This window comes from Bos javanicus, chromosome 10 (assembly GCF_032452875.1).
Source record: "Bos javanicus breed banteng chromosome 10, ARS-OSU_banteng_1.0, whole genome shotgun sequence".
NCBI classification, from domain to species: Eukaryota; Metazoa; Chordata; class Mammalia; order Artiodactyla; family Bovidae; genus Bos; species Bos javanicus.
In genome coordinates, this window is record NC_083877.1 from 27,082,791 (window position 1) to 27,100,031 (window position 17,241).

Here is a 17,241-nt window from a genome sequence, read left to right on the forward strand (position 1 = left end):
GAATTTCATTCTTTTCCATGTATGGGAAGATGCAAGAGTTTGGGCTCACTGAAATCATCCCATTTATTTGCACTGAGCTATGTAGGATCAGTGTCCTGTGTTGTTCACATCCTGAGTTTCCTTGTGGCTCACTGTAGGGAGTGGCTATAATCTGATGGCTGCAACATGGCAGGTATTCTTTTCCTTCCGAGTTCCCTCAGAGTTACCAGCTCACCATGGTGGTGGCTGCAATTGCTAATGACTAACATCTTCATATACTGATATGGCAGGAAACATTCTATTTCTCATACCTCCAAATAATTATACCATTTCATTAAAAAATGTAAGAAACTTCTTTATGTACCTTCTCTTCTATGGACTATTGTCACATTCAAATTTTATTTGTACATAAATAAATGTAAAAATTTTCATTTCAACTTCATTTAACATATTTATATAAGCATCAGGTTGCTAAGAATTCTTTAATTTTTTGTATGCTTTAAAAGTCTTGATTTCAACTTTAAGTTTTAAAGGTACTTTTATTGTAGGTTAAAAGGTCTTCTTGATCATTGAAAGATGTTTAGCAGCATTCCTTCACTATCCATTAAATTCCAATAGCAGACCCTACATATGACGTCCAACCAGGTCCCCAGATAATGCCAAACGTCCTTTATGGAGAATCCCACTGATATATGACATTCAATCATTAGCTAATAAAAATTCAAAGAAGTAAGATATGATCTATATAATCAAGATATACATATTCAGAAATTGTCACTTTAAATTGTCACTTTCTGGTTCCTGTTAACTTAAATACTCACAACCTAAAAGTTGAGAGCTATTTCCCCCTCCCCCGCCACCAGTGGGAATTTTTAGAACTTCAAACCTAGAAGACGGGATCTCAAGTGACCCTGAGAGAACTGCTCCAAGGAGGTGAAGGGAAGAACCAGGCTATATAGAAGTTTTCCAACAAAAGGCAGATAGTCTGAACAACAAAATATATTTATTTAGATGAATAAGCTTTTAAAATAAAAAATTTTGAAATAGACATTATATAAATAAATATAAATAAATTTAAAGAAAAATATGAAAATGAGAGAAAAAAATTAAGATATGAAATAACCAAATGGAATTGGGGGGTGGTAAAATATAACACAGAAACTGAAAAATTCCATTTTGCAAACAGGAAAAATAAAACACCTGGATAGAAAATAGAAATCATCTAAGCTAAACCAGAAACAGAAGAAAATTGGAGAAAAACTTAAAAGAGCCTCTATAACCTATGAAAAATATCACATGGCATACCACATGTTGTACTGGAGTCAGGGATGGCAGAAAAGAAATATCTAAAGAAATAATGTTTAAAAAATTTTAAATTTAATGAAAAGTATGCTGGGCTGGATGTGTTATAAGATGGAAACAAGATTGCCAGGAGAAATATCAACAGCATCAGATATGTGGATGACACCACTCTAATGGCAGAAAGTGAAGAGCAACTAAAGAGATTCTTGATGAGGGGGAAGGAGGAATGTGAAAAATCCAGCTTAAAACTCAATATTAAAAATCTAAGATCATGGCATCCAGTCCCATCATTTCATGGCAAATAGAAGGGGAAAAAGTGGAAGTAGTGACAGATTTCCTCTTTCTGGGCTCTGAGATCACTGTGGTTGGTAACTGCAGCCATGAATTTAGAAGACAATTGCTTCTTGGCACGAAAGCTATGACAAACCTAGACAGTGTGTTACAAAGCAAAGACATCTCTTTGCTGACGAAGGTCCATATAGTTAAGGTTATGGTCTTTCCAGTAGCCATGTCCAGATGTGAGAGTTGGACAGTAAAGAAGGCAGACCGCCAAAGAATTGATGCTTTCAAACTGGTGCTGGAGAAGACTCTGTAGAGTCCCTTGGAAAGCAAGGAGATCAAACCAGTTGATCTTTAAGGAAATCAACACTGAATACTCTTAGGAAGGTTTGATGCTGGAGAAGAAGAAACTTTGGCCACCTGATGCTAACAGTTGACTCATTGGAAAAGACCCTTATGCTGGGAAAGATTGAAGGCAGAAGGAGAATAGGGTGACAGAGGATGAGATGGTTGGATGACATCACTGATTCAGGGGACATGGTGAGGGATAGGGAAGCCTGGTGTGCTGCAGTCCATTGGGTTGTGAAGAATCAGACATGACTTTATGACTGAACAACAACAATGAACCCACAGATCAAAGAACAAAATGAGGTGGATGAACTCTTTTAGTTTTCGTCTGTCTGTCCTTCAATTCTCCATGATAACCTTGCTTGGTAGAGTATTCTAGGTTTATTCTTTTCTCTTTCAGTAATTTATATCATATCATTCCTTTCCAGCATGCAGTTTCTGCAGAAAATTCAGCTGATAGTCTGATAGGGGTTCTTTTGTATATGACTCTTTGGTTTTTCTCTTGCTGCCTTTAGAATTCTCTATCTTTAATTTTTGTCATTTTAGTTATGATATGACTTGGAGTGAGTCTCTTTGGGTTCATCTTGATTAGGGTTCTCTGTAATGAATATCTGAACATTTGTCTTCTACCTGAATATTTGTCTACTTTTTTAGTCTCAGGAATTTTTTAGGCATAAATTCATCAACACTGAACACTCTCCTTAACAAAGGTAGCGTTCACTCTAGTGGGGAGTTGTGCTGGAGGTAGAGGGGCCAGAGTGGGTGACTGGCATGGGCAAAGGTACACGTTGGGGCATTTTCTGGAAACCATCCAGAGCCTGAGGCAGCTTCAATCTGCTTCCTCATCCTTGTTCCTAGGAGTAAGGAAGATGTATGTGCACTTCACCAGTGGGTCTGGGTTTCTCACAGCCCTCTATAAGTTCAACTGGTTTTCATATCAGCTAATGGGACTCATACTGTCCATGGGGTTCTCAAGGCAGGAATACCGAAGTGGTTTTCCATTTCCCGAAACACCTGGGGTAACAGGCAAATTTGGCCTTGGAATACAGAATGAAGCAGGGCAAAGGCTAATAGACTTTTGCCAAGAGAACGCACTGGTCATAGCAAACACCCTCTTCCAACAACACAGGATAAAACTCTACACATGGACATCACCAGATGGACAACACCGAAATCAAACTGATTATATTCTTTGCAGCCAAAGATGGAGAAGTTCTATACAGTCAGCAAAAACAAGACCAGGAGCTGACTGTGGTTCAGATCATGAACTCCTTATTGCCAAATTCAGACTTAAATTGAAGAAAGTAGGGAAAACCACTAGACCATTCAGGTATGACAAATCCCTTATGATTATACAGTAGAATTGAGAAATAGATTTAAGGGACTAGATCTAATAGAGTACCTGATGAACTATGGACCGAGGTTCGTGACATTGTACAGGCGATAGGGATCAAGACCATCCCCATGGAAAATAAATGCAAAAATGGCTGTCTGGGGAGGCATTAAAAATAGCTGTGAAAAGAAGAGAAGTGAAAAGCAAAGGAGAAAAGGAAAGATATAAGCGTCTGAATGCAGAGTTCCAAAGAATAGCAAGGAGAGATAAGAAAGCCTTCCGCAGTGATCAATGCAAAGAAATAGAGGAAAACAACAGAATGGGAAAGACTAGAGATCTCTTCAAGAAAATCAGACATACCAAGGGAATATTTCATGCAAAATTGAGCTCGATAAAGGACAGAAATGGTATGGACCTAACAGAAGCAGAAGACATTAAGAAGAGGTGGCAAGAATACACAGAAAAACTGTACAAAAAAGATCTTCATGACCCAGATAATCACGATGGTGTGATCACTCACCTAGATCCAGACATCCTGGAATGTGAAGTCAAGTGGGCCTTAGAAAGCATCACTACGAACAAAGCTAGTGGAGGTGATGGAATTCCAGTTGATCTATTTCAAATCCTGAAAAATGATGCTGTGAAAGTGTTGCATTCAATATGCCAGCAAATTTGGAAAACTCATCAGTGGCCACAGGACTGGAAAAGGTCAGTTTTCATTTCAATCCCAAAGAAAGGCAATGTCAAAGAATGCTCAAACTACCACACAATTGCAGTCATCTCACACGCTAGTAAAGTGTCAAAATTCTCAAAATTCTCCAAGTCAGGCTTCAGCAATATGTGAACCATGAACTTCCAGATGTTCAAGCAGGTTTTAGAAAAGCCAGAGGAACCAGAGATCAAATTGCCAACATCTGCTGGATCATCAAGAAAGCAAGAGAGTTCAGAAAAACATTTATTTCTGCTTTATTGATTATGTCAAAGCCTTTGACTGTGTAGATCACAATAAACTATGGAAAATTCTGAAAGAGATGGGAATACCAGACCACCTGATGTGCCTCTTGAGAAACCTGTATGCAGGTCAGGAAGCAACAGTTAGAACTGGACATGGAACAACAGACTGGTTCCAAATAGGAAAAGGAGTACATCAAGGCTGTGTATTGTCACCCTGCTTATTTAACTTATATGCAGAGTACATCATGAGAAACACTGGGCTGGAAGAAGCACAAGCTAGAATCAAGATTGCTGGGAGAGGTATCAATAACCTCAGATATGCAGATGACACCACCCTTATGGCAGAAAGTGAGGAAGAACTAAAGAGCCTCTTGATGAAAGTGAAAGAGGAGAGTGAAAAAGTTGGCTTAAAGCTCAACATTCAGAAAACTAAGGTAATGGCATCTGGTCCCATCACTTCATGGGAAATAGATGGGGAAACAGACTTTATGTTTTTGGGCTCCAAAATCACTGCAGATGGTGACTGAAGCCATGAAATTAAAAGACACTTACTCCTTGGAAGCAAAGATATGACCAGCCTAGATAGCATATTGAAAAGCAGAGACATTACTTTGCCAGTAAAGGTCAAGATTAGTCAAGGCTATGGTTTTTCCAGTCGTCCTGTATGGATGTGAGAGTTGGACTGTGAAGAAAGCTGAGCACCGAAGAATTGATGCTTTTGAACTGTGGTGTTGGAGAAGACTCTTGAGAGTCCCTTGGACTGCATGGAGATCTAACTAGTCCATTCTGAAGGAGATCAGTCCTGGGTGTTCTTTGGAAGGAATGATACTAAAGCGGAAATTCCAGTACTTTGGCCACCTCATGCGAAGAGTTGACTCACTGGAAAAGGCTCTGATGCTGGGAGGGATTGGGGGCAGGAGGAGAAGGGGATGACAGAGGATGAGATTGCTGGATGGCATCACCGACTCGATGGACGTGAGTCTGAATGAACTCCGGGAGTTGGTGATGGACAGGGAGGCCTGGCGTGCTGCGATTCATGGGGTCACAAAGAGTCGGACACGACTGAGGGACTGAACTAACTGACTGAATGGGACTCATCTTCCCAGTGTCAGACTCCAGGGCTGGGGTGTCAAATATGTGATTTGAACTGCTCACTCCCTAGGGAGAATCTCCAAACCCAGATTCTTCTGTGTTCCCTCTGATGGGTTGTGAGTCCTGAACTGATCTCTTCTCTTCCCTTCCTACCCAATTCTGTGTGTGTCTTTCTTGCAGTCTTCGTTGTACAAGAGTCTTTCTGCCAGTCTCAAAGTTGTTTTCAGTGAGACTTGCTCCACGTGTAGATATGTTTTCAATGTGTTTCTGGGGGGAGGTGCAATCAGCATTCTCCTCTTCCACCATCATCTCTGTCTATTCTCTCTACATTATTTCACCTAAAACATTTGGAAAATTTTTCATTAGTGAAGCAAATGTTGCTTGTGTTTCTTTTTTAAAGGGAATATTTTAAATTATGGTTTTAATCTCTTTGATACACAACATGTACATTTTCTTTCTTCTCTTGCCAGTAGTATAATTTGTGGTTTCAAGATTTGCTTGTTTCACTTAAGTTGTCCATTCACAAGATTTGCACAAAAAGAGTTATATAGGTACTTCACAAAAGGGAGTATTCAAATGGATAACAATCATATGAAAATGTATTCCTTATTACTAGTAATCAGGGAAATGTACATATAACCACAATTAGTATTGCTATATACATAAGAACATAGCTTTAAATTAAAAAAGTTTGAGAATATCAAAGTCTGTGAAGGATATGGAACATCTAGAATTGTTGTACACTGCTGGTGAAACAGTGTAGGAAACTGTTCATTGGAAACTGGCAGTTTCTAAAAGACATGCCTACCCAAGAGCCAGTAATTTCACTGCAAGGTATATACGTAAAGAAAAAGAAATGATCATGTCCAAAAGAAATGTACAAGAATGCTTATAGCAGGTTTGGGAATAACACATTAACTCTTTAACAGGTATGTTATTTTCTTAAGAGTATCTAAACTATGAATACGTGAAGTAATCAATATGTGAAGCTGTCAATATAGAGGCAGAAAAAAAAATACTTTTGGATACTATTGACCAGGCTTTTCACTGAAATCCCAATATAATTCAACAAAATAATTGGTTGCCTGGGCCATTTGTTGACATAATAAACATTGGCAGTCAAATGTGAGAAATAAATTAGCTGCTGTTTGACATGGAAGAAATCAAAAAGCAGTAAATCTCTCTAATTTTAACCAAATTTTAACCAGTTTGAACTCTTCTGGAACAATGCAGTTATGGGGGAGCTTGCAAATCCAAAAGGATCTAATTACAGAAGAAAATAGAAAGGTATCAGAGGAATGTGACTCTTAGGAATAAGCTATTTCCAATATTTCCAATTAAATTTGTTCTCTTGACTTTTATTCAGAGGATAGGATTAAAGAAAGAGATGTTTATGGCTAGGAAAGTTTTTGTTTTAAGAAATTTTCTATAATAAATTGAATTATAATATAATTAATCTTGTCTCTTATATTTATAAATCCTTACTTTGTATTTTTGAAAATTCAATTTTGTCTACGTTTTAAATAGACACTCAGTTTTTATATCCATGTCTGCTTTTTGAAATGGGAATGTATTGTTTGGTTGGTAAAGCCTTATTTTTGTCCCTTGTTATTGGGAAAAACTACACACTAATGAGAGAATTTGAATACTATAGCTTGCCAAATACATGTCCTTTTAATTGCTGAGGGAATTCAGTTATGAGATGCCAGATTTTCCCAAGGTTATTAATTGACACATTTTTCATGTCTTGTACATTTTCAAGTAATAGTCTCCTTTATTAGAATTTGCACATACAAAAGGAAGATTAAAGAAAGAGGGAGCAAGTGAAAAAAAAATTCTAGAAGAATCTTAGTGATTTTCAGCCACAACTCTCAAAGCAGGTACAAGGTATGGAAAAAAAAATTAAAGATATTTTTATGTTTGAATATATTAAATAAAATATTTATTCAAACATCTTTAATTTTAAAAATTAAATATATTTATTACAAAATATTTGTGATATATCAAGATATACAGGAAAACATAACCAGAAATCTAATTCTACCATCCAACTAAATCACCAAAACTTTGCTGTGTATGTCTCCAGCTATATTTTTATGGAAATTAATTTCTTTTTTCCACAGGTTCAAACATCACATATATTTTCTTAAACATTTTATACTTCACTTTGTCTAATTTTTTTTACATGGCTCTTGATATTGTCCTGTTGACTCGTAAAAAATTGATATTAAGGGCATATATATTGACTCTTTCTCTCCAGTTCAGCTCTTGCCTCTTACAATTTTTTTATGTTTTTGAGATAATAGAGAGTTTACTCATCCTCACTGAATAAAATCTATTGACCTTTATTTTTGCCTTTTACATGATCCTAACTCAATACTGTTGTTGCTGCTGCTGCTGCTAAGTTGCTATATAACATAACAGAATGAATATATTTACTTATAGGTTTATCTTGATCTTACCCAATATTAATACAAAAGAGCATATATATTCACTTATATATTTATGTCAGTATTTTATCATTGAAAGTATTGTTGAAATATTTAAAATATTTGAATTTATTTTTCTTTAAGATATGTAGCTAAGCAGCCATATTTATTCTCAACTAACTGTAAATTTGTCCTTAAGAACATATTTTTAATCTATGACTATTTTTAAATTTTCAGGTTTCTTACAATCACTTCATTACTCCATCTAATGTTATGAAACTAAAATATCATTTTATTACTCTGCTTTGTAATACATTTTAATATAGATTTCATTGTCCTTCATTTCAAGAATTTTTCTCATTATTCACAGAGGACAGTTTGGAAAGGCTGAAGGGTAAGGGGACAGAGATATCGTCCTGACTTTCTTGAAGTTTCTTTGTAAAAACTGATATACAGCTTAGAATATGTTTCCAATTCTGGCTATGTATGATTGATTGCCAAATCCATAATTACCAACTTAGAGTTGCCACTGCAACTCTAAATGCTTTAGGCAGTAGATGATAAACTGGCACAGCAAGTTAATATCACAAGTTTCAGGTTACTTATGGATATTTTAAAATATTCTGTTATAGCTGTGTATAAAATAAATGACTCTCTGATTCAAAGCTTTTGGTAGCTAAATGTCAACTACATTTTTGAGAGCGTTTATCCAGGACTAGACTCTAATTCAATTTTATTAAATTGTACAGAATTTGAACTTATAAAATTTAGAATCTTTATTAAAGTTTATATGTTAATATGCCAGAGGTAAGCAGTCTTGGTAGTTTAGTGAATTGATAGTTTTCTGAAATTTGTATGAAATATTTCATTAAAATATTGCAGCAATTTAAAATATAACATTTACAAATTTAATATGTCATAAATTTTTCCAGATCAGCACATATACATTTCCTTTTTAAAATAATCCCACTAATAGTGGGATTTTGAGGAGCTTCTTGATTTTTGGTTATTAAAGACAATGATACAAAGAGCATGCGATTATGTTTCTTTGAACACTTTGCCTATAAATCCCATAAGTGGAGGTTCTCCATTAAACTGTCGTAAAACCTTTAAATCTAAGATATAGTGCCGACTCCGCCTCCCGAACTATATATAGGGCCAATATCAAAAAGAGAATGATTAAACTCTATCTCACATTCTTTCAAAATTAAATTTATTTTAAAATGTGATAAGTAAAATTACATATTTTGCTATAACTTGGATTTCCTTAATTATCAACAAAGTTGAGCAGGCTTATGTTTAAAGATATTTGAAGTTTTACTCCTGTGAATTGCTAATCCATATTGTTTTTCCACTTTTCCACTGTTTCTTTAACCTTTTCTTACTAGTCAAAGTTCTTAGTTTGAAACGGTTCTTAGTTTCGTTGACAGTATATTCTCATCTCTTTTTTATGATCACTTTTTATTTTTTACATTTAGTAAAGTCAAATCTACTAGTCTATATCTTCCTAGAGTTTAGTTTTTGCATCATATCTAAAACATTTTTAATAAGCTATTTTAATGGGTTAAAATATGTATCTATATTTGCTTTTACCATTTTCATAGCTGTATTTTTACAAATCTAAATCTTTTTCATTTCTGAGATTTATTTTCAAAAGAGAAGTGAAATTAGAGGTTTGATCTTACCATTCCTGATTGCTAAGTTGCCCCATTATCATTTACTATTTCCCTTCATTTCAGTCGCTCAGTCGTGTCCAACTCTTTGAGACCCCATGAATTGCAGCACGCCAGGCCTCCCTGTCCATCACCAACCCCCAGAGTTCACTCAAACTCACGTCCATCGAGTCGATGATGCCATCCAGCCATCTCATCCTTTGTCGTCCCCTTCTCCTCCTGCCCCTAATCCCTCTCAGCATCAGAGTCTTTTCCAATGAGTCAACTCTTTGCATGAGGTGGCCAAAGTACTGGAGTTTCAGCTTTAGCATCAGTCCTTCCAATGAACACCCAGGACTGATCTCCTTTAGAATGGACTGATTGGATCTCCTTGCAATCCAAGGGACTCTCAAGAGTCTTCTCCAACACCACAGTTCAAAAGCATCAATTCTTTGGCACTCACCTTTCTTCACAGTCCAACTCTCACATCCATACATGACTACTTACTGATCCCAAAATCTATCTCTATCATATATCTCATTTACCTCTGTGTTTGTGTCTAGGTGTGGACAATACAATTGACTCGGAACACATCCTGGAGAAGGAAATGACAACCCATTCCAGTATTCTCGCCTGGAGAATTTTGTGGACAGAGGAGCCTGGTGAGCTAAATATAGTCCATGGTATGGCAGTTGGACACGATTAAGCTACTAACTTGAACACATGGGGAGATTAGGGGCACCAACCCTCCAACACAGTGGAACTTACCAATTATATAATACTGTAGTATTTATTATTGGAAAAAAATCTGCATATGCACAGTTCAAACCCTTGTTATCCAAGGGTCAACTGTAGTTTTGTTTTATTTTGCTGTCTCATTCTTCCTGCTCTGCGTCCTTACTCTCTGATATCTGTAATTTGTGGGATAAATAGTGCATGAAGACAAACACCACTATGTCACATGGCAGAGTCACATGTGAAAAGTATGATTTAGTGGAAAAACTTATAAGTAAAAATTTAGCAAAGTTTCTTCTTTTCTCATCATCTCATGGGGAAGCTGGGTTATTGCTGCGTGTAGACTTATAACGTGTCCTAGGCAAGTTATCTTACCCACTGCCTGGTCTACTTTATAATCAGGCAAACCTGAGAACAAACTGGAAGAAAATGTTAAAATATCAAATCTTTAAAGTTAAGCAATATTAATTTTGAAGCCAAATTTTTAGGAGAATATGATTAAGCCAACGACTGGCATTTATTGATAATGTGGAATTCTGACATTAGAAAGGTCCTCTTTCCCAAAACAGAGCCACCAGCACCAGCTACTTATTACATACTGGCTCATCAGTAAAGAGTTATGTTGTTTCTCCACAAATGTGCTTTACTATGTTATAGGTCGCTGTCATTTCTGATATTTCATTGGTTTCTTTTTTTTTTTTTAAAGCAACACAAATGTATTTATTTTTATTTTTTTATTTTTTCCAGCTACAATTTTATTTTATTTTTAAACTTTACAAAACTGTATTAGTTTTGCCAAATATCAAAATGAATCCACCACAGGTATACATGTGTTCCCCATCCTGAACCCTCCTCCCTTCTCCCTCCCCATACCATCCCTCTGGGTCATCCCAGTGCACTAGCCCCAAGCATCCAGTATCGTGCATCGAACCTGGACTGGCAACTCGTTTCATACATGATATTTTACATGTTTCAATGCCATTCTCCCAAATCTTCCCACCCTCTTCCTCTCCCACAGAGTCCATAAGACTGTTCTATACATCAGTGTCTCTTTTGCTGTCTCGTACACAGGGTTATTGTTAGCATCTTTCTAAATTCCATATATATGCGTTAGTATACTGTATTGGTATTTTTCTTTCTGGCTTACTTCACTCTGTATAATAGGTTCCAGTTTCATCCACCTCATTAGAACTGATTCAAATGTATTCTTTTTAAAGGCTGAGTAATACTCCATTGTGTATATGTACCACTGCTTTCTTATCCATTCATCTGCTGATGGACATCTAGGTTGCTTCCATGTCTTGGCTATTATAAACAGTGCTGTGATGAAAACTGGGGTACACGTATCTCTTTCCCTTCTGGTTTCCTCAGTGTGTATGTCCAGCAGTGGGATTGCTGGATCATAAGGCAGTTCTATTTCCAGTTTTTTAAGGAATCTCCACACTGTTCTCCATAGTGGCTGTACTAGTTTGCATTCCCACCAACAGTGTAAGAGGGTTCCCTTTTCTCCACACCCTCTCCAGCATTTATTACTTGTAGACTTTTGGATAGCAGCCATTCTGACTGGCGTGAAATGGTACCTCATTGTGGTTTTGATTTGCATTTCTCTGATAATGAGTGATGTTGAGCATCTTTTCATGTGTTTGTTAGCCCTCTGTACGTCTTCTTTGGAGAAATGTCTATTTAGTTCTTTGGCCCATTTTTTTGATTGGGTCATTTATTTTTCTGGGGTTGAACTGTAGGAGTTGCTTGTATATTTTTGAGATTAGTTGTTTGTCAGTTGCTTCATTTGCTATTATGTTCTCCCATTCTGAAGGCTGCCTTTTCACCTTTCTAATAGTTTCCTTTGATGTGCAGAAGCTTTTAAGGTTAATTAGGCCCCATTTGTTTATTTTTGTTTTTATTTCCAATATTCTGGGAGGTGGGTCATAGAGGATCCTGCTGTGATGTATGTCGGAGAGTGTTTTGCCTATGTTCTCCTCTAGGAGTTTTATAGTTTCTGGTCTTACGTTTAGATCTTTAATCCATTTTGAGTTTATTTTTGTGTATGGTGTTAGAAAGTGTTCTAGTTTCATTCTTTTACAAGTGGTTGACCAGATATCCCAGCACCACTTGTTAAAGAGATTGTCTTTAATCCATTGTATATTCTTGCCTCCTTTGTCAAAGATAAGGTGTCCATATGTGCGTGGATTTATCTCTGGGCTTTCTATTTTGTTCCATTGATCTATATTTCTGTCTTTGTGCCAGTACCATACTGTCTTGATAACTGTGGCTTTGTAGTAGAGCCTGAAGTCAGGTAGGTTGATTCCTCCAATTCCATTCTTCTTTCTCAAGATCGCTTTGGCTATTTGAGGTTTTTTGTATTTCCATACAAATTGTGAAATTATTTGTTCTAGCTCTGTGAAGAATACTGTTGGTAGCTTGATAGGGATTGCATTGAATCTATAAATTGCTTTGGGTAGTATACTCATTTTCACTATATTGATTCTCCCAATCCATGAACATGGTATATTTCTCCATCTATTAGTGTCCTCTTTGATTTCTTTCACCAGTGTTTTATAGTTTTCTATATATAGGTCATTTGTTTCTTTAGGTAGATATATTCCTAAGTATTTTGTTCTTTCCGTTGCAATGGTGAATGGAATTGTTTCCTTAATTTCTCTTTCTGTTTTCTCATTATTAGTGTATAGGAATGCAAGGGATTTCTGTGTGTTGATTTTATATCCTGCAACTTTACTGTAGTCATTGATTAGTTCTAGTAATTTTCTGGTGGAGTCTTTAGGGTTTTCTATGTAGAGGATCATGTCATCTGCAAATAGTGAGAGTTTTACTTCTTCTTTTCCAATTTGGATTCCTTTTATTTCTTTTTCTGCTCTGATTGCTGTGGCCAAAACTTCCAAAACTATGTTGAATAGTAATGGTGAAAGTGGGCACCCTTGTCTTGTTCCTGACTTTAGAGGAAATGCTTTCAATTTTTCACCATTGAGGATAATGTTTGCTGTGGGTTTGTCATAGATAGCTTTTATTATGTTGAGGTATGTTCCTTCTATTCCTGCTTTCTGGAGAGTTTTTATCATAAATGGATGTTGAATTTTGTCAAAGGCTTTCTCTGCATCTATTGAGATAATCATATGGTTTTTATTTTTCAATTTGTTTATGTGGTGTATTACATTGATTGATTTGCGGATATTGAAGAATCCTTGCATCCCTGGGATAAAGCCCACTTGGTCATGGTGTATGATCTTTTTAATGTGTTGTTGGATTCTGATTGCTAGAATTTTGTTAAGGATTTTTGCATCTATGTTCATCAGGGATATTGGCCTGTAGTTTTCTTTTTTTGTGGCATCTTTGTCAGGTTTTGGTATTAGGGTGATGGTGGCCTCATAGAATGAGTTTGGAAGTTTACCTTCCTCTGCAATTTTCTGGAAGAGTTTGAGCAGGATAGGTGTTAGCTCTTCTCTAAATTTTTGGTAGAATTCAGCTGTGAAGCCATTTGGACCTGGGCTTTTGTTTGCTGGAAGGTTTTTGATTCCAGTTTCAATTTCCGTGCTTGTGATGGGTCCGTTAAGATTTTCTATTTCTTCCTGGTCAAGTTTTAGAAAGTTGTACTTTTCTAAAAATTTGTCCATTTCTTCCACGTTATCCATTTTATTGGCATATAATTGTTGATAGTAGTCTCTTATGACCCTTTGTATTTCTGTGTTGTCTGTTGTGATCTCTCCATTTTCATTTCTAATTTTATTGATTTGATTTTTCTCCCTTTGTTTCTTGATGAGTCTGGCTAATGGTTTGTCAATTTTATTTATCCTTTCAAAGAACCAGCTTTTGGCTTTGTTGATTTTTGCTATGGTCTCTTTTGTTTCTTTTGCATTTATTTCTGCTCTAATTTTTAAGATTTCTTTCCTTCTACTAACCCTGGGGTTCTTCATTTCTTCCTTTTCTAGTTGCTTTAGGTGTAGAGTTAGGTTATTTATTTGACTTTTTTCTTGTTTCTTGAGGTATCCCTGTATTGCTATGAACTTTCTCCTTAGGACTGCTTTTACAGTGTCCCACAGGTTTTGGGTTGTTGTGTTTTCATTTTCATTCGTTTCTATGCAAATTTTGATTTCTTTTTAGATTTGTTCTGTGATTTGTTTGGTTTATTCTTGTATCCTTGAGCCAAAATTAAACTGTCTTTTATGGCTTTATAAGTAGGTCTTGGCAGTATAAATCTTCTAGCTTTATTCTTCAAAACAGCCTTGGCTCATCTTGATCTTTTGTAAATCAATATACCTTTTAGAATTAACGTGTCAATTTTCCAAAAACTCCTACTTGAATTCAGATTGGGAGTACATGAATATATATATGAACTTAAAGACAAATGGCATATTTTACAATTCATGAATCTAATATTTATTAGATGCTTATTTTGTCATTACTTGTAAATTGTTCCTTGCCTAACTTTTTAATTTTGTTAATTATATAAAGTGACTTTCTAGTATTGAACCATTTTTGCATTCCTACAATAAAATCAGGTGGTCAGAATGAGAGCTAAAAAAATACCAATATTTGTGCAAAGTAGTATTTATATAAATCTTTATTGAGAATTTTGCATTATTTGATTAGTTGAAAATGACTAGTAATTGTGCTTCTGGTAATGTAATCTTGAAAAAGTTTTTCACATGTAAATAGATATGTACAAGTATATTGTACAATCTTAGAATATCAGTTTGTCAGTAAAAATAAAATCATTTGCAGAATGTTGTTATGACAGGATATCACTTATTCATTTTCATATCATACACAAACTAGTAAGATGATAAGTGAACTTTACCTCTGCCAGTATTATTTATTTTATTTAAAATGTTTGAAGCAAAATGATAAAAATGCACATACCTGTTAATTCTGAAAACAGGATGAAGATCTTTATTATAGTATTTTTTACTTTTCTGGATTCTTAAAATATTTAAAAATATTTTTCTTTGCTCAGCTAGAAACTCTTCTGTGTGTTTTTTTTTTCTTTTTTTTCCAGATATCTTAAAAGCAATGCGTTGTGTTACTATCTCTTCTTAGATACCTGGTATATCTTCCTCATTATTTTGTTTCAAAAATTCTGGCTAGCATTATTCATGTGTAAATGCATGTCATTCCACAAAGGTTTGCTTTATACATCCAGAGTAATATGGATGTGTTCCCTGATAAACAGATTTCCTTTTGTTTATCAGGGATCTATAAGCCAGCAGCAAGCATCCATTTAGACTGTCTCTGCAGTGAACTTCCCAATCTACTAAATTCATAGGCCCAGAGGAAATCAGAGCCTGTGGGAGAAGACTCAAATATTTGGACACTTCTTCCATCTCAGAAAAAAATAAGATGGGAAGCTATCTCAATTTGTCAACCATAGATCCATTTGTCTCAAAGACTGATAGTGTTTATTATCTCTCTGTTCACCTGACTTTCAGCAGCAACTACAGAACGACTTCTAGATTGCTAATGCTCTATGCTCCAGTTACCCAGTTTCATTTCTCTTAGTCCTGCTTATAATTAGAAGACCATTTGGCCTTTCTTTCACTTGAAAGTGAAAGAAAGAAAGTGAAGTCCCTCAGTCGTGTCCAACTCTTTGCCACCCCATGGACTGTAGCCTACCAGGCTCCTCTGTCCTTGGGATTTTCCAGGCAATAGTACTGGAGTGGATTGACATTTCCTTCTCCAGGGGATCTTCCCAACCCAGGGATCAAACCTGGGTCTCCCATATTGTAGACAGGCGCTTTACCGTCTGAGCCACCAGGGAAGTCATTCACTTACATGACCCTTACTATTATTAGAGTTCAAGATGGTAGACCTTGTTTTTTCGTCTATGGAGGATGAATAAATCCATTTCTCAAAATCTAAAAAAAAATGGCAAGGAGCTTGCATATTCTCTCACCAGCTGAGATAATCACTTTTGTTAAGCCCAAATATGAGTTACATATTGATAGTTTCAATTTTCTTCAAACATTTTGGGTTTATGGCAGATATTCCTCATAATTTTTGTTAAGAAATTGTGTCTATCTCTTTCAAAAAAAACTGGATTTAGTGTTAATTCTTTTGTATCCTTTTTAAGCATTTCAGTGAATTTTAAGAAAAAAAGTTAAGTGACTATGCACTTATCTTTCAAATTCAACTAACAGACTTTCTATTTTGATTTTGTTTTAGGTAACATTTGCCAACAGCCAAACAAATGGAAAAACAAAATCACTCTGTAGTGGCTGAATTTATTTTGCTGGGACTCACTGAGTCTCATGAGTTACAGATTTTCTTTTTCTTCTTTTTTTCCATTATTTACATAGCCATTTTATTAAGTAACCTCATTATTATCTTGGTAGTGAAATTGGACCCTCAATTACAGTCTCCAATGTACTTCCTACTGGTCAACCTGTCCTTTATTGATATGTCTCTGGCTTCCTTTGCTACTCCTAAAATGATTGGTGACTTAATTAGTGAAAATAAGGCCATTTCTTATGAAGGATGCATGGCCCAGATTTTTTTCCTTCACCTTTTAGGTGGAAGTGAGATGATGTTGCTTGTAGCCATGGCAATTGATAGATTAATTGCCATATGCAAACCCCTTCATTACAAAAACATTATGAGCCACCGTATTTGCATCAGACTTGCACTTTTCTCCTGGACTACTGGGTTTGTGCATTCTGTTAGCCAAATAGTTTTTATAGTGACTTTACCATTCTGTGGTCCCAATGTTGTGGATAGTTTTTTTTGTGACCTGCCTCAGGTGATCAAACTGGCCTGCACTGACACCTATGTCTTAGACCTATTAGTCATCGCATTTAGTGGACTGCTTTCTTTGTTCTGTTTCATATTTCTGTTCATTTCCTATAGCATCATCCTGATAACAGTCCATCATCACTCCTCCGGTGGATATTCCAAGGCCATGTCCACTCTTTCAGCCCACATCACCGTGGTGGTATTATTCTTTGGACCTTGCCTCTTTATCTATATATGGCCATTCAGCCATGTTTTCATAGATAAGATCTTCTCTGTGTTTTATACAATTTTCACTCCCTTTTTAAATCCAATCATTTACTCATTTAGGAATAAAGACATGAAGAAAGCAATAATAAAAATAAAGACCAAGAATGTGAGTTCCAGATCAGCCTTTTAA

The 17,241-nt window shown here is 35.8% G+C and overlaps 1 protein-coding gene across 1 annotated transcript; it reads left to right on the forward strand.

Annotated features, from left to right (window-relative positions):
* The first annotated feature begins 16,302 nt into the window (after positions 1-16,302).
* LOC133255200 (olfactory receptor 4K13-like) lies at positions 16,303-17,241 on the forward strand. Its single transcript, XM_061429747.1, has one exon. The coding sequence runs from the start codon at positions 16,303-16,305 to the stop codon at positions 17,239-17,241; it is 939 nt and encodes a 312-aa protein (XP_061285731.1).

Coding starts and splice junctions, on each gene's coding strand:
- LOC133255200 (XM_061429747.1), top strand. CDS start 16,303: ATGGAAAAACAAAATCACTCTGTAGTGGCTGAATTTATTTTGCTGGGA.